General features: G+C 52.9%; 1 protein-coding gene across 10 annotated transcripts in view; it reads right to left on the bottom strand.

The window, feature by feature from the left end:
- Positions 1-2,783: 2,783 nt before the first annotated feature.
- The window catches only part of IGSF9B (immunoglobulin superfamily member 9B), a 44,359-nt gene continuing 20,121 nt past the window's right edge, over positions 2,784-27,021 (bottom strand). For 2 of the 10 annotated variants that reach the window (XM_090123357.1, XM_090123361.1), the window contains exons 13-20: positions 25,093-25,268; positions 24,100-24,326; positions 23,933-24,017; positions 22,052-22,213; positions 21,256-21,301; positions 18,309-19,931; positions 10,006-10,127; positions 9,013-9,489 (exon numbers count right to left, since the gene is read on the bottom strand). In XM_090123357.1, the coding sequence (XP_089979483.1) occupies positions 9,266-9,489; positions 10,006-10,127; positions 18,309-19,931; positions 21,256-21,301; positions 22,052-22,213; positions 23,933-24,017; positions 24,100-24,326; positions 25,093-25,268 (2,665 nt within the window). In that variant the 3' untranslated portion in view covers positions 9,013-9,265. The other 8 variants (XM_031599775.2, XM_031599777.2, XR_016459540.1 and 5 more) reach the window with 7 other exon arrangements.

Below are 27,021 nucleotides of genomic sequence, written 5' to 3'. Positions count from 1 at the left end.
AGCACCCTAACGTGTGTTATACACTGTAATACTTGACATTCAAGAAATGGAGACGAGGTTGAATGGTCCAGTCTGGATATCAATAGGCAAGAACTCTTAAAAAAAGGAAAAGTTGTCCCACACAACCAGAGATCTGTCGGATTCTAAAGAAAATCCTGCCTTAAGAGAGAATACTGTAGAGTTAGGTGGAAATTAAGACCTACCTACGGAAGTCTAAGAGGGTTTCAGAGACTCTATAAACCTATCAGAGTTAAGTCTGCGCTGCCTGAGGGAGCAGGAGATGCTCTGAGGGAGCTGGCAGGCGAATGTGATCTCTGAATGCCCCAAGGATGGCACAAAGAAGCTACAGAAATGTAGGCTTTTCTGGATCGATTTCAACAGGGCTTCACACAAGGGAAACGCAAGGGGAGCAGAGTACAGAAGGTCCCGTGGCACCTCTGGGGATGGAGCACCCTGCCTGCCTTCTGCTGGCCCCACGGAGAGCTGAGGCAGGGCTGCTCCATGCAGCAGGTAGGGAATAAAAGAAGTCTGGCCTTAAGTGCAGCCAGGAGGGCAGGGAATGGGCACACTGCCTCTGGCACCAGAGCCCAAACCCCCTCCAGGCAGAGCTGGGCACTTTCCCTGCATCTCTGCCCATTGTTCTCCCACTGAGAAGAGCCCAGGAAGCAAATATATCCCCCAAGAAGCAAGCTCCCATCAGGAACACGTGCTGTACAGCAGATGGATGTGGCAGGGTTGTGTGTACAAAACAATAGAGATATTAAAAACATCCATGAGGGACGCAGGATGATGCTGTCCCCACGGCCACCCCTTGGTCCCATGGTGCCCAGGGGAGGAGCGGCTCCGTGTGTCTGTTTGGCATCCAGAGGGTTAACAGTACTGTGGAAAGTGTGCTTTGTAAACATCTCTTCTTCTTTTTTTTTTTTTTTTTTTTTTTTTTAATATCTCTCTTTTTTTTGTTGTTGTTTTTCCTCCTGTTTTTTTTCTGTAAGTGATTCAAGGAGAGATGGGGAAAGGAGAGAGCTGCCCACCCCATAGCCCACCCCCACCCCCACCCCCACGAGATACCCCAAAGCCAAGCCAGCCCTGATGCTGGCAGGAAGCGGCTGCAGAGACTGCTCGTCCCTTTGCTTTCTTCTCTTTTTTTTCCTCCCCCCCCCCCTTTTTAAACATATAAAATACTCACTTATGTATTTACTGCTAATAAATGCAAGTTAGTTCCGTCAAACATGCTTTGCTTCGATATCAAGAATTGGTGCTGAACAAATCTTGGCTCGATATTAGAAACAGCCCCCCCCCCCTCCAACCCACCCACCCCAAACCCACCCCAACAAAGAAGACAGAAATATCATGGAAAATACAGGTGACACCTACAGAGGAGACGGTGCCGCTGCGGAGGGGCCATTTCTGGGCACCCTCACCCTCCCAAACACATTACATTCATGCCTCAGTCGGTCAGGGACACGGCAGGACAAAAGCAAGAAGGGGGAGTTCCCCTCTGCAAGGGGAATTGAGCCCAAACAGCATCCCATGGAGCCACGGAGGACATGGGAGTGAGCTCGGCCGAGGGCTGCAGCATCCCCTGACCCCATCGTTCTGCCCGTGGGCAATCCCAAATCCCGGCCCCTGAGGAGGGAAACAGAAGGAAAGTTGCTGGCATCAATCCCAGGCACAGCTCAGCACCCAAATGCAGGACCTCACAGGTGGGTGAACGGGGGTTATGCAGCCCCAGGGAAATGGGGGGACACGGTGAGCATCAGGGGAGGCGGCGGGTCCGTATTGCTTTGAAGGAAAATCCCAGAGCACCCCTGCCATGTTCCCCTCAGACCTGCAGCGGGCGCGGGTCTCCCCATGCTGCACCATCCATCCTACCCACCTAACAGCAGTCCCCACAGCACCAGTCCCGGATCTCTTCTTTCCCTAGAGAGGTATTTAAGTGCCAGGGCCAGGTCCTACAGAGGAGCTGGGAGATGCCACCAAGGCCACCCAGCCTGCAGGAGCACCAAAGGACCAAATCCCCTTTGCGCACCTCTCCCCAAGGCATGCAGATCGCCAAGGAGGGGTCCTCAGGTACAGGTGAGGCAGCAGCACACCCGCAAGCAGGACGTGTCCCCACTGTATCCTTGCCACAACCACCAACCAACATCCCCCCCCCAAGTAGCACCCATCGAGCTGAATTTCCACTCGTCTCCACAAAAAGAAAAACAAAACAAAACAAAAAAACAAGCCGTGCCCCTTGGAGGAAGCACCATCACCTTGCCACGGTACAAATCTAGCTGGCAGCAGCCGGGGCTCCCCGTGCAGCCCCACACCCCGCTCCTATTTTTCCCACTTTTCCTACTGAAGCAGCAAGGCGGCAGCGAGCAGCAGCGATGGCAAAGGATGCGGGATGGAGCCGAAGCGGAGCACGAGCCCCAGCCAGCCCTGTCCCCCTCACCACCGTATTGCTCAGACAGCACTAGGCATGGTTACAAAAATAAAACAGCTATGCGGCTTAGATATATATATTTTTTATATATATATTTGTATATATAGATATTTTTTTTTCGTCTATTTATAGGTGGATGGAGAAGCAGAGAAGCCTAAGCGCAATATAATGTAAAAATACTCGCTCTGCTCCCGCTGTTTAGACTCTCCCCACCTCTGACAGCCTCTCTCATGCTGCACAGAAGTTTCAGACACCTAGTACTAAGGAATTATCTTAAATATTTATTCTTCCCCCTCCCCCCCTCCCCTTCTAAAATAGAAAGTAAATATATATTTGTATAATTTTATGTACAACGCAGTTTCAGTACACCAATATCGTTTCTTTAGATAGAGATACTGGGGCTCATGTCTGGTCAGGTCCTTTTTTGTTTTTTTAAGTGCTGGGTGGGGGGGAGATGAAATCAGAGGGGCTTTGGGGGCACAGGATGGAACTGTCCCAGGGTGATGGGCAGCTCCTGGGCAGCCCTCTTGGTCACCTGTAACCCCGAGAGAACTGGAACAAAACTCTCCCCAGGAGAGAAAGTGGTATTTTGATGGTAAAGCAAAACATCCTGGGCAAACTCTTCTCCTCCCCATGGCAATGAGAGGCTGGCTGCTGTCCATGCGTGTGCCAGCAGCCCCTTCCCCATGCCTTGCTGTCCCCAGAGCCCCCAGCCCTACAGGGGGACATCATGAGCCCTCCTGCTCCATCCAGTGCAAAAAAAAAGGATGCCAGCCCCTCCGTGCCCCATTGAAACCAGTATAAAAATCCTTACCTACCACTACAGTGCATGCTTGCAATATCCCAAACCCCTAAGCCTGGCCCAACCCATCTGCCCCCCCTTCTCTCTTGCCCACCCCCACCCCATATATGGTTCTTCTTCCATCCATGCACGTATCAAAAAACGCCCAGAGCCCTGGGGATTCGGGATGCTTGTCAGCACATGTCCTGAGGTTACCCTGCACTGCTGGGTGAGACCCAGTGCCAAGCAATGACAAGGGACAGACAGTTCAGACAGCACAGGCTTGCCAGATGGAAACACTTAAATAGGGAAATCAGGGAAATACTGCACCGGGTGGCCCTGACTCATCCCAGTTCCTTGCAGAAGGAAGCAGGGTCCCTTCTCTGGCCTCTCCAAGGGACCAGGAGCTGTGTACCAGTCCTTGCCAGGTGGCAGTGACACAGGGGACACACAGACTAATGGGAATAACGTTCAGGTTTCTTCCCTTGCACGCACAACTTGCCAAATCACACACACCATCACTTTGACTTGGCTCATGTGTTTCCCCTACAGATCCAGAGCAGCCTTTCCTCCTCTGCAAAGACAGGCAAAGGGAAGTCCAGCAAAAGAAAGCAGAAATTAAGCTGAAGGATGAGAACAGGACTCAGTGTCCCTTTATAAGAGACCCCGTGCCCAAGCAGTGCTGTGATGGACTCCCTGGAGAGCAGTGGGTATCCAGCCCAAACTCAGTCACTGCACATCTGCAATTTCAGGCCATAGGTGCTGCCTGCACCCCCACAGCAGGACCAGCCTTGCTTTGTGCTCTGCAAGGGGCTCCTGGTTTGATGCATGAAGCAGCAATGCTGCAGTGCATCAGGCAAGCCATTGCTAAGGTACCTCCAGCAATGCCTTTGGTGGATGAATCTCCTTATCCCAAAAGTCCTGCTAATGAGTTTAAAAAAAAAAATACAATGTGGCACACAGGGGGGAGGCAGAACATCCTGGCCTATGGAGCCATTGCCTCTGGGACAACCTGAACACGGCCAGCACAGCAGTTCTCAACCAATTTAACCACATTTCTCTCATCCCTTCTGACTCATGCTCTTCTGGAAAGAACAGATGCAAAGCAAAATGCTTTAACAGGAGTAACCAGAGAACAGCACCTTCAGGATTTTACATAAGGGGTTCTGCATGGTGTTGCTTCCTCTTTGAACGACTGCAGTGGCGTGGAAGATGAAGCAATGTGATGCTCCTTTCTGCTCCCATGCACTGTGTGCAGGTTAGAGGCCCTTCACTCCTACTTTTCCACTCCCATGGTCCAGCAATGAGTCACATACAAAGAACACAACAAACAAAAAAACTGGGGGGAGGAGCATGATTGAGAAAAAAAAGGGAAAAAAAGGACAACCAGGTCCTGTGTAGCAGGGATGGGACGCATGAAGGTCAGGCAGAGAGGTGCCCTGTGCCCATCCATTCCCAAATCCTCCCCAGGCTCTGCCTGGCTTTGTCCATCCCAATCCCCTCCCCCTCCACCAACATTCCCACTATAGACAAACATACCCTTTACATGCAAATATACCGGACTTCTGCATACATATCTACCCTCGTCCTACACTTCTCTATGTATTTATATCTCATATATACATCACTTTTTATGCTGGCTCCCTGAAAATGTTCCCTTCCATAAAAAGCAGCAGCTCTGCCAGCTCTGCAGCGAGCCCAAGCGGGCCGTGGAGGAAACACTGCCATCAGATGTGAGCCTTCCAGCCTCAGCTCTCTGAAGAACAACCCCAGCCAAGAACTACTACATGGGGAAACCAACCCAAAACTCAAAGGAAACCGAATTCTGCATCACTGCCTTAAGGAGGAGGAGAAATCAAACCGCCAAGCAGATTCTGTCCTAACTGTGAGAGATGTGCAGCATTAAGGCATGTTGATGCCATTAGCCACGACCCAGCCCTGCCGGGAGGTTTGCTGGAGTGCTGACCACAAGCCCTTGGCCCTCAGCATCCCTGGAGGTAGGTACAGCATTGCTGTTGTTCCCTTTATAGCGATGGGGAAACCAAGGCAGAGTGCTGAAGCAACTTGCCTGCAGGCTCAGAGGAAGCCATAGGCAGAGCTGGGAACAGCAGTGACTCCCAGCTGCCAAACCATGCTCCAAGCAGACCATCTGACATGCACAACTCACCTTACTGAGCACCACTGCCATGCACAAATCAGCGAGCCGTTCCCTGCAGCCCGCAGAGCTGCCCAGCACAACTCCACCACAAACACAGCTATCTCCAGCCTCCATGCATGGATGAGCTGACAAGGAAATGCACGCAGGAACAACAGCCTGGTGCCCACCAAAACCAGATCACAACGCCCTCGTACATATACCTCCCTGCATTATCCCCTCCCCAGCTCGGGGCAGCTGAATCCTGCCCATTTCTCACTTGCTGATGCTCTCAAAAGAAACCTCCAGCAGCATCAGTGATCCTCCAGCCCCACAGCCTGGCTGCAGAGCCCATGGGAAACTGAAGCACGGAGCTGCAGCACTCTCACCCACCTGCAGCACCAGGACCCCAAAAACTGGGGTTAATTGCATGGACACATTCAGCTTGTGTCCTCAGCACAGCTTGTGATTCAGAGGTGTTTCTTCCACCACAGCCCAGCTCTTTGCATGAGACCTAATGAAACACATCGCATTTGCACCGTGCAAGGAGGAACGGATCTTATGTTTGCCAATAAGCAAGAACCGTCTACCCTAGGACAAACTTACAAAATAAGAGAGTTTGGCCCAGAAAGATAAAAAAAATCAAGATATATTTTGCAGCATAAAAGAAAAAAGAAAAGCAGCAGCAGCAGCAGCCGTGTTTGCAAACCATCAAAACAAAAACGGAGTTCAAACAGGGATGGAATGGGGGAAAATGGTTGGCATCATCTGACACAGCTTCGATGTCCCAGGTCCGCGGGAGCAGAGGAGAGAAACCCCTGAAGGGCATGGAAACCAGAGCTGGGAGAAGCGAGGAGGTTGCCAAAGCAAGAGGCGAGCCCATCTGCCAAAGCACGGCCCAGCACGTGGCAAGAGTCTATTGGAAGGTAACTTGGTCTAGCGGGGAAAGGAGGTAGGGATGGTTTAGGGAAGAGCCGCGTCCATGAGGAGCCCCGGCGGGATTTCCCACTGCAGCAGCGTGGCAGGTACACGGCTGAAAGAGAGAGGGCTGCAGCTCCAGCCTTTAAAGGTCGAAGACAATGAAAAGCAGAGGGCCCATCGGCTCAAAACACCTGAAAAAGGAAAACAAACTCTCAAAAGATTGACCAAGCAAGCTGGCGCACTCCGTCAACCTTCCTGCGCTCCAGATCCTCCTCTTTGCAGCAGGATGGGGGCACGGTCCCCCAACCTTGAGAGCCCAAAGACACTGCCTTGCCCGTGCAAACAGGCAGAGTAAATTTGAGCTTGGAAAGCGTTCAAATGAACAAGGAAACCTTCTGCTAGAGAGGTCCAGGCAACGAGAGCCAAAAGAAGAGCGAGCAAGCTGCGGTGCAGCCGGCACAGAGCCTCCACACCCCCCACCCACAGGGCACCACACCACTGAGCATCCCCAGTCACCATCACCTGTAGGGTCTGTGCAGCGAGGGCGGCCAGCCTTGGGGACAGCAGGGAGGTGAGCCCTGGGGCTAAGCCCGCTTCCACATCGGCTAAGGTCTGGGGCCAACATCAGCTCCTCTCACACCAGCGAGCTGAAGTCACCCACAAGTTTGTCCCACTGCCAAGCAGGCAAATGGCATTAAATCAATTCAGATCCAAGTGGATTCTAGGTCAAACCCTAAAACACACTCAAATAAAAGAAATACTCTGTTATACTGTTAGCGAAGTTGAAGTCTCACTCTGGTGGTTGATGGCATGAAAGAGAGAGGCACCTCTAAGAGACCCTCCCTCCTTCCCGAGACAAACTTGCTCACGGTTTGAAGACCACCTAAAGGAAGTTGTTAAAGCTTGAAAATATCTCATCATCGATTAGAGGATTCTGTCAAGCGGTTCGAGCCTAAAACAGGGCTTTGAGATTTGAAAAAAGACGTCGTGCTCTGCTTTCATCAGGTTTCTGAACATCTCGGTGGAAGACAAAGCACAGTTTCATTTAAAAATAGAAATTTCTAGGCAGGCTGATCAACAGATTTCTACCTAAAACCTCCCTGGAAGCTTGGCTTGTTCTCACTGCCATGCCCCAACCCTTCACTCTGGCCGGGCAGCTGAGAGGTCGCACGTTTCTCCAAATATCGAAGCCCTTTGAGGTTCAACCAGCAGCAAGAGCAATAACCAAGGCAAATCACAATTAAAGGCAAGACTGCAGAGCATCTCTTGGCAATTCTACCTGGGAATAAACAAGAGTTTTTGTATGCAAATGGCAATGCCTACAGGCTTTTGTGTTCCCTTTTTCTAACAGCCTGAATCAGCTTAAAGCAAGAATATCCACGTGACGTTGGTGTTTATTCCCAGGCAGGCTGGCGGGTTTAGCACTTTGCTAGAGAGGAAGAAGTGTGCAAACCTGGATGCAGTGTTTGATCTTACCACTTAAAATAAAAAAAAAAAAATCTCTAAGTGTCTTAAAGGTAGGGATCACTTGGTAGTAATAGCACTCAGCACATACGTAGCACTTGCTGCCCGTGGGCAGCCAAGTGCTTTACAAAAGTGCTTAAATATGACTTATCCCCATTTTACAGATGGGAGAACTGAGGCACAGAGAGGTTCAGTGACTTGCCCAAGGCCACGCAGTTCGATAGTGGAGGCAGAGCAGGAAAGAGAAGCCTGGTGTTCTTGGAGCAGGCTGCAGCTTTCCTGCTGAGAAAAGGCCTACATAACCCAGAGAAACATCAGTTGCCAAACGAACCTACCCTAGGAAGAGGAAATACATTCTGGTGAAGAGTTAGAACAGCATTACCAAGAGGGGAACAGCGAGTCTCCTCAGATGGGCAAAGGGAGGGATAAATCCCAAAGCAGGTGTCACGGGTCACCTACACAGCCGGGCTGGAACAGGAGGGAGAAGGGGTGGACAGTGAAACCAGCAGCAACACATTTCAAAATGATGCCAAATGCTGGGCTGAGCTTTGTGCTTGGAGCAGCTGTCCATCGTGACCCGCAGAGCTGGACTTGTCCAGCTGCCCTGGCTCAGGGTCACGTTGGGACTTTTGGGAACACATGGTGAAACCCTGCTCGCTCACACACCTACAGCAGCATCTCCCCGTTCTGCAGTTATGAACAGAGATTACAAACGTGACCATAGTAAGCAATCACATTTCTGCACAGCACTGAGGAACGTATGGTAGTGATACACGGAGCGTCACGAAGAATTGGTCAAAACCACCCTCATCAAAGCTGGCACAAACCAGACTTTGAGGGGAAACCACCCGTGGATGCAAACGGCCCCATACCTGCGTGCTTGCAAAGGGTTTGGTACATGTTAACAAGGTTCAAATGCATATGCACAGAGAAATTGTGATTTATCACTTCTCAGGCTGGCGTGAAGCCATGGGGTCTTTCCAGTTTTCCCTTTCAGAGACAGGCAAGGAAAGATGTCAGTGACGTTGTTGCTGTTATCTTCACGTAATGGGAGGCTGGGCAGGGAGAGGCAAGGAGATTTCACGGTTGCAGCTTTCCTGGGACCATTTGGACGTACTTTATCATAATCAGATTCATGGGATTACCAGCTGTTAGCTAGTTGGGTTGTTAGTTCCTTGTCAATCGATTACACCTCGTGTCACATAATTCCTTCTTTCAATTCAGGGCCGGCTGCTTAATCTCACAACTTCCACCTACACACAACCTGCAGAAGCAGATGTCAGAATCTCCATCTATGCCTTTTACATCTGAAAACTCTCTGAAACAGAGGTGTGACACCCCCTCCCCATCTCACCAAAGCATTAAGGGAGAGATGCAGATCTGAGAAGCCCCTGGCATCCCCCCCTCTGGACCCCAACCCACCCCGGTGGCCCCAGCTCATCCTTGCCACGAGCTGCCCAACCCCGGCGTGCACGCAGTCGAGGTTTCAGCTCCCTCTACCCTCTCCCTTTTAACCTTCTCTTGGGTCAGCATGAGGCTAAAGCAAAGTGGCGTGCCCGCTGGGGTCGTCGTGGTCCACACTGTTGAGGATGGCTGTCTGGTCCTCGGGGAGCTGCCGGTGGCAGAGGTCGTCCTTCAGCGCCGAGAGGCGGGCAAAGGGGTCCTGACGAGGGTGTCTCTTCTTCTTTCGGAGGCAGACAGCCTCGTCAGGCCACAGTACCTGAGAGCTGGGAAGGTGCTGAACCTGGGAGGCAGAGCCGTCTGCAGAGGAGAGAAGGCAGAGGGATGAGATATGGAACCCACCTGTAGCGCTGCTGTAAAACGGAGCTTATATCAAGTCTGTTCTTTCTCCCCGCGACACTCCAAACCCCAACACATGTGGGGTAAGGAAGGAGGAAAGACTTCCTGGCAGGAAAGTAGGCTTTTGTAGGAGAGGATGTGGAAAGTCACCTCGAGTGGAGGGGAGGGAAGAGGAAGGATGGGGGGCTCCAGCATGCAAGCCGCAGGTTGGACATCAGGGAAAAAGAAACTAACATAGAAGAATCCTAAAAAAAAAAAAAAAAGTAAGTAAAGTCACTAAAGATGAGTAATGGGCAGATGTTAAAGGATGGAAGGGGAATGGGGTTGGGAAGCAGGGGAAGGACTGCAGACAGCACGTGGGCAAGCAGCCATCCATCTGGGAGGCGGGAGCCAGGCGGGCGCTCAGAGACCAACCCAAGCAATCCATGGGGGTACAAGGGGGACGCTGCTGGGGGATCGTGGGGTCCTCACACTCACTGGATTGTTTTCTGGATTTCGAGGAGCCCTTGGATGACTTTTTGGGCTTCTTTATCCGCTGGTATTTCAGAGCTTCGAGCCTCTCAGGTGCAGCAGCGTCCCAGGACGGAGATGGACGTTTTCTAGAAAGGAAAAGCAGACACGTGCCATCAGCGGCTCCGGGTCACGCTTGGGCTGTGGGGCGTCCCAGGCGGGGAACGGTTGACCCCAGCCAGCTCTGCCATGGAGAAGGAAAAGGTGAGAAAGCCCAGGCCGGGCACGCTGCCGCAGGAGACAGGAGACCCACACGTGTCCATGTTCCCGTCCCCTCCCGCTCAGCTGCATTGCAAAATCCCAGCACAAAGAGAGCGCAGCCGGCACCCGGCTCACCTGCCTGCCACACCGGCACTGCTAGACACAAAGGACGGGGCAGATCCTATGTCCGATAAGGTATTTTTGGGAAGTGGTGGGAAACCCCTTGGGGATGGAGAGGGAGGAAGAGACACGCAGAAGCGGCACGACAGCACCGAGACCTGCGCGACACGGGGCGGGTGACACCGGCGCAATGAGCAGGACGGAGGCAGGGATCCTGCCTGGCTCCCGTGGCAAAAAAAAAAAAAAAAAAACAGGGACTGCACAACAGACAGGGACACGAAGGGCACAGCTGGGGTCACACCTTGCTCCCAGCTAGAAGCGACAACAAATATAACGGCACAGAAGCTTCTGCTCCTTCACACTGGGATGTTGGGAGCTGATGTTCTGGCCTCGCAGGACAGGACGCACCACGGCTTGGAAATGAAAATGCCAACGAGATTTCATTGCAGGGGGCAAGGAGGGGATTTGTACTGGGATTTTTCCAGTGGGAGAGTCAGTAGTTGTAAGAGATAGTTTCCCAGACTTAGTCCCCAAGTAACTCTTGTACAGGAATCTGCTCAAGGTTAAGCGGTCTCCCCTTTGCAAAGGCTTTGTGCTCCACTTCCCTTCACTGTACCTTTTTTGCCAAGGATTTTTCAATCCAAAGACTGAAAAATGACTGCTATAATGCAGGGCAGTAGAAGAAAACCTTTTCCTTCGGAGAACAGCTGGTCCAGCACTCATCTATAACACATCACAACATCCCCCCTTTTGCTGCATTCCCCTTTCTTTCCCCTTTGTTTCATTTTCACGTCTCTCCAAATTGTATGAACCTCACACCACGGAAGCAGAAGTGTAAATTCAGGCAGCTAAGGCCACGGGTGGTGACCTGGGATCAGCCTCACACGTGACAGCAGCCTGCACACGAGGTGCCCAGAAATGACACGAGCCTGCGCTTACCCTGTCCCATCCTTCAAAGAATGGGATGGAACTCTTCTGGTCTCCTCACTCAGTGACCAAAGCATGTCACCAAATCAGCAACACAGCAGGCAGCACAGACAGCAGCTCCAGGATCTTCAGTTTTCTGTGATGCTTGCAAGGCTGAAGTGCCAGCCCATCGTATCTGTCCCCTCTCACAGCCCCCACCAGCATTCCTGAGGTCAGGCAGGGCTGGCCATGCTTCCAGAGCTATTGCCAGCAGAAAATGGGAGCAAAGCTCTTCCTCAGTGCAGTTTCCAGCAGTGAAAACATGGCACGTGCCACACACAGTTAGGGGAATGAGAACTTCTAGATGGTGAATCCATCTTCTCAGCATGTTTGCTTCTACCCAAACACACGATGCTTTTCTTCTGTTCCCATTTCACTGCACTTATGCAGTCCAAGAGGCCAACTAACAGCAAATAACCGTGACAGGCTCAAAATATGAGGTATGCAGAAAAAAAACATGCATAGGAAATGGTGAGGATCTCAAGTGAGGAGAAGCACTCCTGCCTTTCCATTAACACACTGCTGCAGATGAAGAAGGCGACGAACGGCAAATGAGCACTGTGGCAAGGATGCCACCTACTGCACCATTCACCAAAACTGAAAATATCAGCAGGTTTGAGATCTGTGAGCTGTGTATATCAGCCGAGTGTCTAACCCAGAGTGAGGAGTGCTGAGAGCTTTGTGAAGGACAGGACCCCACAAGCACCTCACAAGGCAGGAGGACGGATGGGTCAGAGCATCACTTTGATGAAATTACAGAATAGCCTGCATTGGAAGGAACCCACAAGGATCATTGAGTCCAACTCTGCGTCACCAAAATTTTGAAGCCAAACTCTCTCACCCCATTCTAGGGCTGTCGATGAGGTGCTTACCCATTCACCATGACAGAAACACTGCAGGTGCCTAGCAGGAACAGCATGGAAGAGGAGGACAGGCACAATGCTACCTGAGGTCCGTTTGGAGCTTCTCATCTCTCCAGCAATGCACACACCCACAAGGCTTTCCCCCTCTGCCAGTCTCCATGTGTGCCATGAAATACCAGTGTGGGAGTGCAGCTCATAAGCAACGCATCACATCTGAGATCCCAAGCGGCTGCTGGAGCTGTGCACACTTCAGCTGGAGAGGCACTAAGAGCTCCCCAGGGCTGTTCCCCCCCTTGGGGAGCAGAAGGGGTTGTTTTTGAAGATGCACATGATTACAAAGCTTCTCGCTTTTGCTATTAGCACTGGAGAGGACCAAAGAAAATGCAGCATAATGTGGTGAAGCAGCTGGGGCGCAGCAGACGCGACGGAAACCCAAAGGCTGGGATAGAAAAGCCCCTTTCATGTTTCCCATTGCAACAGAGACATCAAGGCGTGGATGCTCCTGGAGATCCTCTCTTCCAGCTCCCAGCAGAGCAGTGCATCAGCTGAAGATGAAGCATCTCATTACACAAGCTGGTAGCCCTGCTGGCGGGATCCAAACAAGTCTTCCCCTTGCAGGGAAGACATTTACAAGCTTGTAGAGTCGCTGCGCTTAAATGCCTTCTTCCCACAGCCCCAACGTACAGGCAGCTTAAGCAAGAAAGGTACTTGGCCAATTGCAACCTCAGCTACTCCAATACCAGTCCTCTGCCATGGGGCTCACATGTGCCAAGCCCTGGATGTCACTGCATTGCCCACAAGCATGTCTTTCTGTCTCGTAGCCCAGACAACTTTGCTAATACTATTAGAGCTCCGTATGTTAAAGCCTCTTGCTATTTCCATTCTTTTTTCTTCTAAGAAGATGCTAGTGACTGTGGCATGTTGACAAAATGAGACAGATTTACCAAGGGATTATGAGGAAATTGCCTGAAGTTCGTTTCCGCTAGTTCTCCCTAATTGGGCTTGTATTTATACACACAAATATAAACAGCGAGCACACTGAACCCATGTGTCACTATAAATACAGTCTGACCTCTGGCAAGGAAGAGATACAGTGGAGGACAAAACGATGCTACTCACCAGCCAAATTTTATCTGCTCTACCCACCCTTTATTTCTTCAAAGGTCTCCGACTCAATCGAATTAATTTGCATTTTAAGTCCAGCCAAAAGCCTCCTCCTGCCCCCAGAGTCTGTACTTTGGGCAGCCATCCATGCACAAGGGATCCTGAGCACCAACAGACAAGAGGTTCAGAGAAGGGGATGAACTTCTGGAGACTTCAGGATGGAGCCAAGCAAAGAAGCTTCAAGAAACACACGGGATTTCCAGCTGTTACCTCCTGTGCGATGCCATAAAACATTCAGCACAGAATTTTTCCTCAAGTCTTCGAAGGACAGTCCTTCTGAACAAGCAAAGGTCTGAAGCATGTGCAGAGAGGTCCAGGAAAGACTGACGAGGTACTCAACCCCAGGAAGGACAGGGAAGGGTAGCTATGGGTGAAGTTATCCAAACCAACCAAATACCACACAGCTACGTTTTCTTCAAACACTTTTCCACCTACAAAGTGAAGATGTTAAGGGAGAAGCCCTCCTAAGCATCACTAGTATTTTTTCACCCACCAGGGGGAAGCCATGTGAAAGCACAAGCTGTGACCTTCAAGGACATCAGGTGTGTGTGTGTCACCTCGTGGAGGTCTCTCACACTCTTCTCCGTCTTCTTTTCTCCTTGAGTCAAGACAGTGATATCCAGGAATAGCTTGGACGTATCAGAGCATCTGCTTGGCCACCTCCAGTGCCCACCACATCCCAGCCAGGCTCCTCCAACCCCTCATCCTTGGATGAAGAGCTCCATTTGCCTACGTGAGGCTCAACCTCAAGTTCAAGTCTTGCGTGATCCCCTCAAGATGTCTTATGCTCTTTGCTCTGAGCCCAGTGCCACCTCCATCCCATGATGCCACCATGCACTGATTGAGATCCTTTAGTGCAAGAGGTGCTGGAGACACACAGCAGTTGCGGCCCCTTCCCCCAGAGCTGTTGCCAGACCACCGCTGCCAAAATGAGGGAGGAGGGGGCTGGTGACAGCGGGGAGCACACCGGAGCAGGAGGGCCCTTCTGCAGGTCTGCAGACGACACAACTCATCTACACCATGGACTGCACCATGCTGACAGGAGAGGAGAGAGGACGGGGGGAAAAGGGACAGGAGCGGAGAGAAAGGGGGGGGGGGGGGAATACAGTCACAGGAAAAGAGGGGAGAAAGGAAGATAAATGAAAAACAGGAGTGAGAAAATATATAAGGAAAGTAAAAAAAAAATAATAATAATAAAAAAATAAAAATAAAAAAAATAAGAAGAAGAAAGGAAAGAAGAACGCACTCAGACAGGAGGACTCACAACTTCTCCAAGCGGGAGGAGGCATGAAACACATGCAGAGGATCAGCACATGGACAGTCTTTAAAGGGGAACCTGTTTGCTTTCAAGCGGGGAGCGAGGGGTGCTCCTGCACGCCTGGCACCATGTCCCTTTGTCACTCAATGCTACGATGCACCCAGCCCATGAGCTCCTGGCATTGGCAGCACTGCCTGGCAATGGGGGCCAGCGGGGCTGCCTGCGATGCCAAGGGACACAGGAGCTCGGTGTCACGTCTGTGGTTTTTGGGTTTCCCTCTGCAGGGAGACGACAGTGCCCTCTTCCCTGGTAGGAGATGCATCACCGCCCACTGGGTTGAAGCAGAAGATGGGAAGCTGCTAGTGCAGTAATGGCAGCGTTTCTCCCTGCTCACCTTTACCCAGCAAAAGCCACCACATAGCAACTCCTGCTCCCAGTGCAGCTGCCACCAACTCACAAACTGCCTCTCCCTCTCCTCCTCTTGGTTTTTATTACTGCAGTACAGAAATCCAGCTGCTCTAGTAGAAAATCCCTGTGCTCTGTGCATCCACTGACAATTTTACGACCCCGAATCACCACGAAATTACTTGGCTGGGCTCTTTACAGGACTCCTCACTTATTAGAGCGAGATTTATTCTCCTTATGGCTTCCCCTTTTTTGGGATAATGACTCTGGACTCAATCCTGCAATTCCAACCCCTGGCAGCACCTCAGAGCAGGACTCACTGCTGCTTCTCAGCAAGTGTCCTGTAGGACAGTGTGACCCTGCTCCTGGTACCCACCCAGCCATGGGGCTCGCTGCTGAGACAGGAACCAAGGGCAACCTGTGCAAGAGCCACATCAAGCCAGGACATGAGACTGGACTGATCTGGCTGCGCTGAATCCGTACTCATGTGGGTCTCTAGATCTCTTGGGTTAGGGAAGCACCATGGATAAAGGAGGTAAAACAGTGCTCAGGAGCTCTGGAAGCTGCAAAGCTCAAACCAGAGGGGCTTTGCCATGCCAAGAGGATGGCTTCGCCATGAAGCATCCATCCCAGCTTCAGGACTAAGATCCAACACTCCTTCCTTTCCTCTCTCCACGTCAGCACAAAGCTCCATATGAGCTGGAGGAACTCAAAGAACCGTTTGAGTTGGAATGAACCTTTCAAGGTCATCTAGTCCAACTCCCCTGCAATGAACAGGGGTTTCTTTCTCCTGGAAATATCTACCTAATTTCCCTAGGCATCTCTCCCACTCCAATGGGCTTCTCAGGTTGTTGGGTGAGTATGAGCCAGGCCCTTGCAACCACAAATGAGAAGTGTCAGGTTTTGAACCTAACAAAGCTTGGGCATGGTTAGGCCCTAAAAACTCCTATCTTCAATTCCACCTCTCCTGGCTGACTCCTCACAGCTAAGAACAAGCATCATCCCACCTGGTTTTATCCATTTTAGTGAAAGAGAAAAAAGGAGGAAATTCTCTGCTTATATGATCTGGAAACCATCTCCCAGATTGCTCCCACTGCCATTCCAGGGATGCCTGTGGCCATCCGGGAAACAGCTCCGACATGGGAGCTCCTGAGAGGTATTTTCTTGAGAGAATCTTTCCCGATTTGCTTAGGGCTGTTTAATTACAGCTGGGTCAGGAGAAGTCTTACAGATTGCTCCGAGGAGCTTTACAGAGTGGGAGAGCTTTTACTGTAACTACATTCGCCACGGGGATGATGAAACTCCACCTGCCTGGAACCGCAGCGAAGGTGCTGCCAAGCACAGAGCCCACCTTGAAACATAGACTTCTCCCACTTTCTACATCTGAGAAACCTTGGGAAGAAGAAAACAGATGGAAACAAAAATCTCCGTTTTGTGGAACGGAACCAGAGACTTCTTTTGGAGCCATTGCCCACAAGCACCGTTTGCAGCCAGCTTGTCCCAGGGGCAGCTATTTCAACCAGCTCGAGGTGCAGGGCTCTGAGCTCCTCCAAAGGGATAGGGGAAACCCAAAAGCCACAGAGACTGTGCGTCCAGAGGTGTTTCCTAGTGTTTTGTAATTCCTTATTCCCCTTTAAAGGAAGAGATGGTATTGGAGAAGCCCCTTCCATGTCCCCTCTCATGCCCCGCTCCCGGCCACCCTCCGCAGCGCCCACACCATCCTTTCGGACATGGATCACCCTTACCTATTGAGCTGAGGAGAAGCTTGTCTCGACAACACTGCCCAGATAGCTGAGATTAATCAAAAACAAAGCAGTTATCAACACCCGCAAGGAGCCGAGCTCCGCAACACATCAGCACGTCAACAACTCCAAAGGAAAAAGGAGGGAAAGAAACCAAACTGAAACACAAACGAAACAAGGCTGGAGAAGAAAGGGGGAAAGAAACAGAAGAGAAAGGAAAAGAACAAAAATAATAATCAACGAAGCGAATGGATACACTGCTTAAAAGCACGGACAACAGTGCTCTAACACAGACTTGTCCTGCGACTGTCCTGTACCTGGAGCTCCTCGGGGTGCCCTGGCTCTGAGACTGCATGGAGACGTGGATCTATGCGTCCGTGTCTGCATCGCTACGGACCTGCGCTCCCAAGAGCCGCGCAGAAATCATCTCAGCTCCTCCAGGTCCCCCTCTCCCTCCCCAGCCTCTCCCGTGAGCCCTCCCTGCACCCTACGCACCCCTTTCCCCAGCCGCGCTGGAGGGATTTCCTAAGGCCATAACGCTTCCAGGTACCAGAGAGTGGGAGTGAAATGCGGAGGGCGCTGCGGGGTGAAAGGCTGCCTCCCCCCACCCCAAAAACCACGGCTCTGCTCCGAACGCCTCCAACCGCGCCGCGGGGCTCCATCACAAGCCGAGGGGCTCGGCCCCCCCTACAACAACAAGCCGAAATGAAGCGAGACGAAAGGATGGAACAAAAGCACGGCTACGGGATCTAGGGTGCTGTGAAAGAGACGGAGGAAGAGAGGAGAAATACAGAGAGAGAAAGACGCTTTTTGCCTGGAGCAACCCTGGTACCTGGAAAACCAGCCGCTACAGTCTAGTGCAGCCACATCCCTCTTTAGGGCAGGATCTGAGCGTGCCGGCGGCCTCCTGAATTCCACTGGGTTATTTTTTCCTCTCCTGACATGCTGCTGGTGGGGCTAAGTCCTTGATCTCTCCCTGCCCGCGTCCTGGGGCTGCAGCATCCCTTTTGCAGATGGGGCGGTGGTTTTTATAGCTGTTTCTGTCATGCATTAAAGCTCTCTAGATTCCGCGGGATGGAACAGAAGGAAGACACAGGCGCAGCAGCCCTAACGTTCGAAGAAAGCCAAGAGCCAGAAGCTAGAAGAGGAAACAACCGCCGGTGACACCAGGACACTTACCTACGTGAGCCAGGCCTGCGGCCCAGGCATTTATCAGCCTGGTACCCCAACCACAGAGCTCCAGTTCCCGCATCAGCAGTCGGGGAGGAGGAAAGCAGCATCGGGAAGGCCGCCTGCCTAACCCCGAGCCGACTCGGGCAGCGGCCATGCACCCTGCGCCCGCAGCGTGAGCCTCTGCAGAGCCGCAGCCTAGCAAAGCCCGCGGGACGCCATCTCCAAAAGGGATGCTGCAGCGTACCCAGAGAGACCCTACAGTTTGGATGATGATGGCGGGGAGGGAGTTGGAGGGAAGGGAGGGGCGAGGTGGGATGGGGAAAGTCAGGAGAGGGCCTGGGGGTGTGGGGGGGGGGACCACAGGTCTCACGCACTTACCCAGAGGTGGCTACCGTTGTCGATGTTGGCTCCGGTCTGAGAATCTCCTCGCTAGCCCTCCTTGGAGAGGGGATGTCTCCAAAAACATCCATGGTGTCCGCGGGCAGGGAGGAGCCCTGGGAGCCAGAAAAGCCGGTGGTCAACGAGGTGAAGGCCGTGGCAGGTCGGTAGCTGGGGCTCTCCCCCCGGCTGCTCGGTGCGGGGGATCCGGTGGACGGCGTGGACTTGCGGGAGAAGCTGACCGCTGCGGGGGGCTGCAGGGTGATCTCTGACACCTCAGCCTGCTGGATGAGGCCCGGACGGGGCCTGGCGCGGGCAGTCAGCTCCGGGGAGCTGTTGCGGGAGCTGAGGGGGCTTTGGGTCAGAGGAGAAAGCCTTGAAGGTTGTAGCACCACCTGATGTAAACTGGGCTCAGCCCTCCTGACCTGCCGAGGGCTGGGCCGAGGTCGGGGCTGGGGCTCGTACCACCTGGTGTCCAGGCTGAATGTGCTTGTGCCGCTGTGGCCGACGGGCTCGGACGGTTCGTGGTAAGGCAACACAGGTATGCCCATACCTTGACTGGTATGTCTTAGCTGCCCTTGACATCCCATGGGTTGCATAGGTTTGTCCTGCCACTTGGTGGTGGTGGGCACAGAGGGTTGGCCCCTGCTGGGTGACTTGCCAGTCCAACTCTTTGGTGCCTCCAGGGGCAGGATGCCCGGGTAGGACGCGGGGACGACCTGAAGAGAGGAAGGAGGCGGCCCCCGAGGAAGACAACCGGTGGGCTGGGAGCCCTCGGCCGCCGCCTCGCACTGCTGGAGCTGAGGGGGGAACGTTGTCGCGGGGGACGCTTCCAGGCTGCCGAAGGGGAGCCCCCAGGGCTCAGGGGACCGGCCCCCCGTGGGGGTCTGGGCCAGGGGCAGCGTGCTGTTGGAGGCGTTCTCCCCGTTCTCCTCGGGGATGGTGGGGTGTCCGAAGGGCCCCTCGGGGTGCAGCGGCGGGGAGGACATGACCGAGCTCAGAGGGCTGACTTCTGGCATGTAGAAGGGCGGCGGGTCCACCTCCCCGGGGCTGCTGCTGCTGAGGTAACCGTAAAACTGGTGGTGGAAAGCCCGGGGGGCCGGCGGGCGGGCCTGGCCTGTGGCCTGCAGGGCGCCGGGACCCTCCAGTGCCCGGTGGAACCGGGGGCTGTATGCTGGTGGCTGAAGGTAGGACTCCTGGCTGGAAGAGAGAGGGGTGAGCTGGGCCTTGAGGGCTGTGACGGAGGCGGGGACGACGGGGTCGTCGTTCTCCTCATCCGACTGCCGGAACTCGGGGTACATGTCCGTCTCCTCCACGAAGGGGAAGCCCTCGATCCTCCGCGTCTTCAACGAGGGCTCCATCTCCGCCGGGTCCATGACAAAGCGGCCATCCGGTCCGCGGCTGATGAGCTCGATGGGGGTGGTGGCCTCAGCTTCAGCCTCCGCCTTGGAGACGCTGTACTTCTTGCTGCTGATGGCTCGCTTGGTTTTCTTGTAGAGGGAGAGCTCCTTCTCCTTGGTGGGGCTCAGCATCCGCTTGGCCTGAGGGCCTTGGTCGTCAGAGGACTCGGATGGGGGACGGAGTGTGCGGATGCTCTCCGGACTCACCTTGCCAGAAGACAACCTGGACCACAGGGGAGAAAAACCGAGAGAGGGGGAGGTCACCGGAGGGGAAACAAGCTCTTCTCATCCAGAAGAACTGCTGGATCCAGAAAGCAAAGATTTCAAAAGAGAAACTGCTGGAAGAAATTTGTGGGGACTACCATGATGGCTTGGCCAGCTCCGACACAGGCTGCAAGAAGCAAGTGGGAAAGACGAGCTGGAAGCACCACACACAGTCCCCACTCCTCAGGACACCTCCGCATCCCCCTTAGGGCAGGCAGTTTGCTCCAACGTCTCACAACAAGCTCCACAGTCCCATCAGAATGAAAGACAGATCCAGAGCCTTTTTCCAACTCCTTCCAAAATTTCCTACGTTCACCAAAGCTACCCACATCTGGGAAAGCCCCCAAGAGGTGCTCCCCCATTTTAGGGCTCCAGAAGAACCTCAAGCAAACATTCCCTCCTGCAGATCTCAGCATCTCACTCAGAGATGCTGACAGATGGTTTCAAATCAATTTTTTCCCCATTTCAAATACTCAAATTTAAGGCTGAGAGCCTCAAAAGATAAAGAGATGGCAGGAAGAGATAAGCATCAGAACAGCATCCCTATTCAGAAAGCCTCAGACAAACAAGATTGAAGGGCAAAAGGTAGCAGATCCAACAGAGATGATGTGAGCATGGCCATTTCAGTGCGGTGGATGAACTGAAAAAAGGAAGATTAAGATCCACCAACACAGGGACGCTGTGCAACAGTCCAGGAGCCTAAGCACGAGGTGTCCACCTCAGAATCCTGCACTCACATCAGAAAGATGCTCCTGCTACTTAGTGGCTATAAGCACTTTTGAAGGGCTCTGGAAGGAGTTGTGGCCAGCGCAGCATCCTGACCCACAGCCTTTAGGCATATGTGCAAAGAGACTTCAGCAGAGACTTCACGGGAAATGAAAAGATAGGCATTTGAGATTCTGAATTTTCCAAGAAAAACAGAGCCAACAGAACAACTCAAAACTACACTGAGCTTGCATGAAGGGCTCTGAACACAGCAGCAGCCCTTCCCTTGAGGAGCCATTTTCAAGCCATTACAAGGGTGCGTAATTCATTTCCACCTGCTCAACACGTCCAGATGCACAAGGTCGTCTCTTAAAGGTAGCTGTGCTTGTCCCTGCTGCTTTCTGCTCCAAAGCCTGTTTGTCTCTTGTGAACCATTTTGTTCCCACAAGTTTACAGAACATCGAAACCAAATCGTCACAAAACAAGGCCAGATATTTCCATTTGACCTTTGCAACAACTGTAGGAAGAGGCACCCTGAAGACCCACAGCCTGGTGCCACATCTAAGACAGATACTTACGGGGACTCCAAACTCTTCCTGCAGTGGGTTATCGAGAGAGGAGGGTCTGGAAAAGAATAAAAGGGGAAAGAAGAGAGAACGCTGAGGAGGCGCAACAAGACAGAGAGACACACAGACAACATCACAACCACAAAGAAGACACTCAACAAGAGGCCAAGTTTTCATTGCTGCCGTACTTTAATGGTTGCTGACAACAAACAGCTCCCGTCACAGATTCCTATCAGTCCTGCTGCCGCAATTTCACATGCTAGAGGCAAAGGAGCTGATTCCCCTGCCCTCTCTAGCTCCCCAGCTGCCTGAACAGGTGGTGGTTTCCCTACCAGGTGCTTCTGTAAGGTGGCTGCAGGCCCAGCTTTAGGGAAGGAAAACGATGGAGTCTCCTTCTTGGGGTCTTCTCTAGCCTAGCACAGCCATTGGACACCACCAGGCAGAGCCAGGCGGCTGCAGAGCCCATTGCTGGGGGGGCCTTGGGGAGGGCATTGGTCTCCCTCAGCCAAGGGGATATCCCAGCCCTAGCCCCCAAGCTCTAAGAGCTGTCACCACGTGAGATTGTGCCCTCAGAAATCCCAGGCCTCTGTGCCGCCTCTTCACCCACCCTTCCTGTCCCACTCCCGAACACAGGCGCTTTCAGGCACAGCCGGGGGATGAAGTCAGGGCTTCACCTGAAGACGCGCAGGGGTGGAAGAAGAGACAAGACAGGGAAGAACATTACCACCACGACACAGTCAGGATAGAGGACAGAAACAACAAGAGGACAGAAAGGACGAGGAGAGAAGCACGCCAGGGCCAAGCTCACCTTTCTTGCGCTTCAGTTTGCGTTTGCGTTGCTTGTTGACAAAGCAGGCGGCGAGTGTGCTGAAGAGGATGGCAGCAGCCAGGAAGCAGATGGTGGCAACGATGCCAGCCAGCACCGGGCGGGCTAAACCTTCGTCCGTCAGGTCAGGCTGAGGGAATACGTCTGGGGAAAAAGAGGAACCATCAGGTGTTAGACTGAGACACACACGCACATCCTGCCTGGGGGATCAACAGTCTGAAGGGCAATGCTGCCTTGATGCAAGACAGTTCACTTCTTCCTGGAATGATAAGCTTGAAGGAAAGACCCTGCCTTAAATCCAGCCCATGTGGGAAGACCAGGCAGTGTTGCTGCAGGCCAAGTGATGCAGAAGTGTCACGCAAAAGGGACCCTTCCATCTCTGTTGATGGATACCTAGGGAAGACGTGCTCCCACCACACAAATCCATATTTATTTGCCAAACGAGGTTGTGGATGCCCCATCTCTGGAAGCATTCATGGCCAGGCTAGATGTGGCTCTGGGCAGCCTGGTCCAGTGGTTGGCAACCCTGCTTATAGGAGGGGTTGAAATGAGATGATCATTGTGATCCTTTTCAACCCAGGCCATTCTGTGATTCTACAGTCTATGCACAAATGAACACAGCTGCACCAAACCTGCAGTTATCTACTGCCGTAATAACCCACTGCAGCTCAGGCTGTAGCAACACCAAGTATTTTCCCCAGTGTGTGAATACAGCATATTTCAGCTCTTCAAAGAAAACTGGGCTGGAACCAGCACCCACATCTCTGAACCCTCATTACACCACTTCACTAACCAGGAGCAAATTTGAACCACCACCAGAGCTTAGCTGCAGCTATTTGCAGATGCAAGAGCAGTTATCAAATCCTGCACACGCCAGTGCTCCTGCCATACATCCACACACAGGGTCAGCGCACATTTGCCTGCTGGGAGCAGCAGCTCTGAGCTGCAGACGGCACCCAGGAGGGTCGGGACGCACGCACGCCCTGTGGCTGCAGCTGCCTTCGTGCCCCATGTGCTGTCAAACCCTATCAGAAACACTGGGCAAGAGGAGAGCAGCAGCACTGGGAGGACAGAGAAGCAGGCTGCAGGCAGCAGGCTCCCTGCATCGCGCCAGCACCACTTGGGGGCAGAGAGAGACTGCTTCATTCCTGCACGCAGCCCAACTGGGCGGCTCCTCAGCTTTTTCCAGGAAAATCACACCAGCAGGGTTCACTACATCCTCTCCCCCTCTTGCAGACCCCCCCACTTCCCATCACCATCACCAGCCTAGCCCTGGCTGGAGGAATGCTCCTCCAAACTGCACTGGGGTGCAGGGGACACAATGCAGCTTGTAGCAGTCTCCTATTGCAAAGCTGTGCTGCTTCATCCCCCCCCTCCCTCGCCCCAGACACCGCACTGCAGTGCTGCATTTCCCTCTCTGCACCTTTCATTTCCATTTCCAGGCTGCGCAGTGCTGGGCTCAGAGCTTTGTTCTCAGGGCACCCCACAGAGCAGCAAGGACCAAGAAGGGCACTTTGACCTTGCCTGCTCCCAGCACTGCTGCTCTGAAGACAGCACAAGGGAGCAGAGTGGCCCAGCTCTCAAATTCACCTTCGGCTATGGAAAGCACCAACACAGCATCAGCCAAAACACTACTATGCTGCTTTACACAGTAATGCTTTCTGTGATCAGAGAGACAGCAGCTGTGCTGGGACACTAAAACTAACCCAGCTCACAGCCAAGGTTGCAAGCAAATGCACAAAAGCAGTTGCTCCATCCAGCACTGCTATAGTGATGCACGACCCCACCAGAACAGCACTGCAGAGTGCAGATGCTCCCACAGCAGCCAGACAAAGGGAGGGAGGAGGAAGCAGCAGTCCTTACCTGTACTGGACACACCAGCAACGTTACTGGGTTCGCTGATGAGATCTTGCATGACTGCCAGGACCCGGAACTCATACCAAGTGTCCTGAAACACCAAACACATCATCAGCTCTGCGAAGGAAACAAGACACCCTGAAAAGCTTCCAGGGCAGTCCCTCCCTGCTCACCTGGGACAAGTCCTTGGCAAAGAACTCGCTCTCGGTCCCAAGGATGGCATCGTCCAGGATCTCCCACCTCTCCCCAATGCGAAACTCCATGATGTAGCGGTCAATCGGAAAGCTGTGGTTAGCAGGAGGAAGCCACGACAGGAGGACGCCTTGCTGTGTCCGGTTGGCTGTTAGGCACCTCGGTGGGGTAACCAACACCAGAGGCTCTGGAGTTGTTACAGGGAATGCTGCGGACAGAAGAAATGGATGACCCCTTTGAGATGGGGTCAAGGGAAGCACAGCAGATGCTCTCCTCTCTGAGGTTATAGCCATGATCTCTCCCCTTGCATTTTGGGGCAGCGGCTCCTCGTGCCTCTGCACACAGCCATGACATATGGGTCTGCACAAGAGCAGCGTGCCGGGATCCCTCCCACATGCCGGCATCAGCAGCAGACAGAGCATCACTGCAGCAGCAGCTCCCCACCTCACAGCAGGTCAGGACATATCTCAGGCATGTGCTCTCTCATCTCAGAGACAGAAAAGCAGCTTTCCAAAAAGGGGGTGAACTAAAGATACAAGGACTAGGAAAAGGGGCACAGCATCAGAAAGCCTCCTCATCTCTCGACCTATTTCTGAGACAGCCCCAAGGCTGGTACCCAGCTCAAAGCCCTTTGTGAGAGCTGCAGCTCTGAGCCGCACGCAACTGATTCTATGCTCTATTAATAACTCCTGCCCCAAGCTGAACTTCAGGAAGATATGAAAGGTGACCAAGACCACAGTACCATTCCCCTGAGCTGCCTTAGGACAAGCTTTTGGGAGCCTTGAGGATCTGGCAAAGTCCACAGGTTCCATCCAGCACACTCCACAGACACCTGCTTTGCAGCTGGAAACTAATGCTGAACATCACCACCTCCAGGCAGAGGACACAGACTCGACAAAGGGCTGCTTTCCCTCTTCTATAGACCTCCTGAAACTCTCTTTGCCCTCTTCCCACTGTGCTTGGGGAGGACCTACCTAGAGTGTTCACAGTGACCACCTCACTGAAGGAGCTGGTGCCCAGCTTGTTCTGAGCCAAGACACTGAACTGGTATGCAGTCTCCGGTTCCAATGTATCCACCAGTAGCCAACTGGAACCAGCTGGCACAGGGAGAGACAGCCAGTCATGGGGGCCAAACTGGGCTCTCTTCATCCTGCCAAGAGAGAAGGGAGCATCTTCAGGGAATGTGCCTTTGACCGGGAGTACCAAAGATGCTGCATTAACTTCTTGAGTGATAATGGAGCTTTCCCGAGAGATGGTTTGGTTTGGCAGCAGCAATGTGCATGGATGTGGTGCTGACACTTGCCACCCAAAAGCTGGCTCAGGGTCAGTGTGCACGAGGACCTGGAGTGCTGTCCCATCGCATCACAGTCACTGCCATCACCACCTCGCAGCCCCACACCCTGACAACAGGGCGGCCACAAACAAAAGCAAAGCCAGCAGCCCTGCTCTAAGGGCTACTTCCATCACATCCCCAAAGCAAAGGAGCAAGTTGGCTGAGTTTTTTTGTTTGTTTGTTTTGTTTTTAAACTTTGAGTGCTGCAAAAGCGACAAGGTCCTGTTCTCATTCATACCCTGACAGCTCCCAAGCCAGAGCTTCCCATCAGCTGTATCCTTGTACATACAATCCCATAAGGGAGGCGGTTAGCTAAATCCTCATTTTTGCTCATTTTGTGGGTTTAACCCCCAAAGTCCAGGGTGAATAAAGCACAGTCACCACAGCATCCATCTCCAATTCACTGCTACCAACAGGAGTATCATGGTGAAAGAGCCCGATGTCTCAAAGCAGCATCTTTGTGCTGCAATGATATTGCAAATATTGCTGAACTCCACGCATGCACTAGAGATGCTCTAGGGAGTCCCAGCCCTCAGCTGCAGGTTTCTGTTGTGCTCACAGTGGATTTAGAAAGGATCACTGCAGAAGCTCTGTTCTGCAGATGTTTGAGCTGTCGGTGCACTGCCAGGTAAACCCACCTGGAGCAAAGTCGAGTAATGCTGCTGTAAAGGGAGAAAAAGGTAAGGCAGGAGGAGCAGCAGCAAGCCATGGAAACAAGCCGCTCAGCAGAGCCCTATGCATGTGCAGAGTGCCTAGACCAAACCCAGCAGGTGTGGGCAGGAGAGCCCCAAAATCACAGCGACTCCAGTGGAGACTCCAGCCCCCATGCCATAGGAGTTGGATGGAGGGCAGTTGCACGGGGCTCTCCCACCTTCTCCAACTCCCCACTGGCTGCCCCCTGCATTAAATTTCTTAACGTCCTTCCCTGCCTCTGGCTGCTCTCATTTCGTGTGGGGTCTGGAGAAAAGCAGGGCTGGGCAGGCAGCCAGCAGCTGCCACCTCCCTGCAAGGTGAGACACGTTTCAAGAGCGAGGAGGTCAGATCAGTCCTTCCCAAGGACGTTTTCAGAGGCAGCTACGCAAGGTCTGAGCTGCTACATCCACTCCCGTTCGCCTCCTCATTTTTCTCTTCCACTCATTCAATTCCTTCTTCCTCTCTCCTGTCCTTTGTCTCCTGACACAATTATCCAACCCCACTGCGCGAGCGTAGAGACCGTCCTCAGTTTAGAGCAGAGCAGAACTCATTACGAGCAGCATCTCTCCAATCTCCACTCTATCAGCAGACCCCATCCGGGCAAATTAAGGAAAGGAAGGAAAGAAAGGCTGAAGAAGTGGGGGAGGACATCAGCACCAGCCTGTGAAAGGGCCCTCTTCACACTTCAAAGCGTGGCTCTTAGAAGAGAAGGACAACGGTAAGTGCAGAGCCCAGAGAAAAGCCTGACCTCACTGCAGACACATTTTGCCCTCTCTTGCCTCGGGGTGGGGGGGCCAGCAGAGCCAGTCTCATTGTGAGAATGTTGAATGTACCCTTTGCTTTGGGTACCAGCAGCTCAGGGAGTAAAGTCTCCCAG

The sequence above is a fragment of the Phasianus colchicus genome, chromosome 23 (genome assembly GCF_987193195.1).
Source record: "Phasianus colchicus chromosome 23, bPhaCol1.hap1.1, whole genome shotgun sequence".
Taxonomy (NCBI): Eukaryota; Metazoa; Chordata; class Aves; order Galliformes; family Phasianidae; genus Phasianus; species Phasianus colchicus.
Note: the sequence above shows the minus strand (reverse complement) of the source record. Positions and strands in the feature narration are given on the sequence as shown.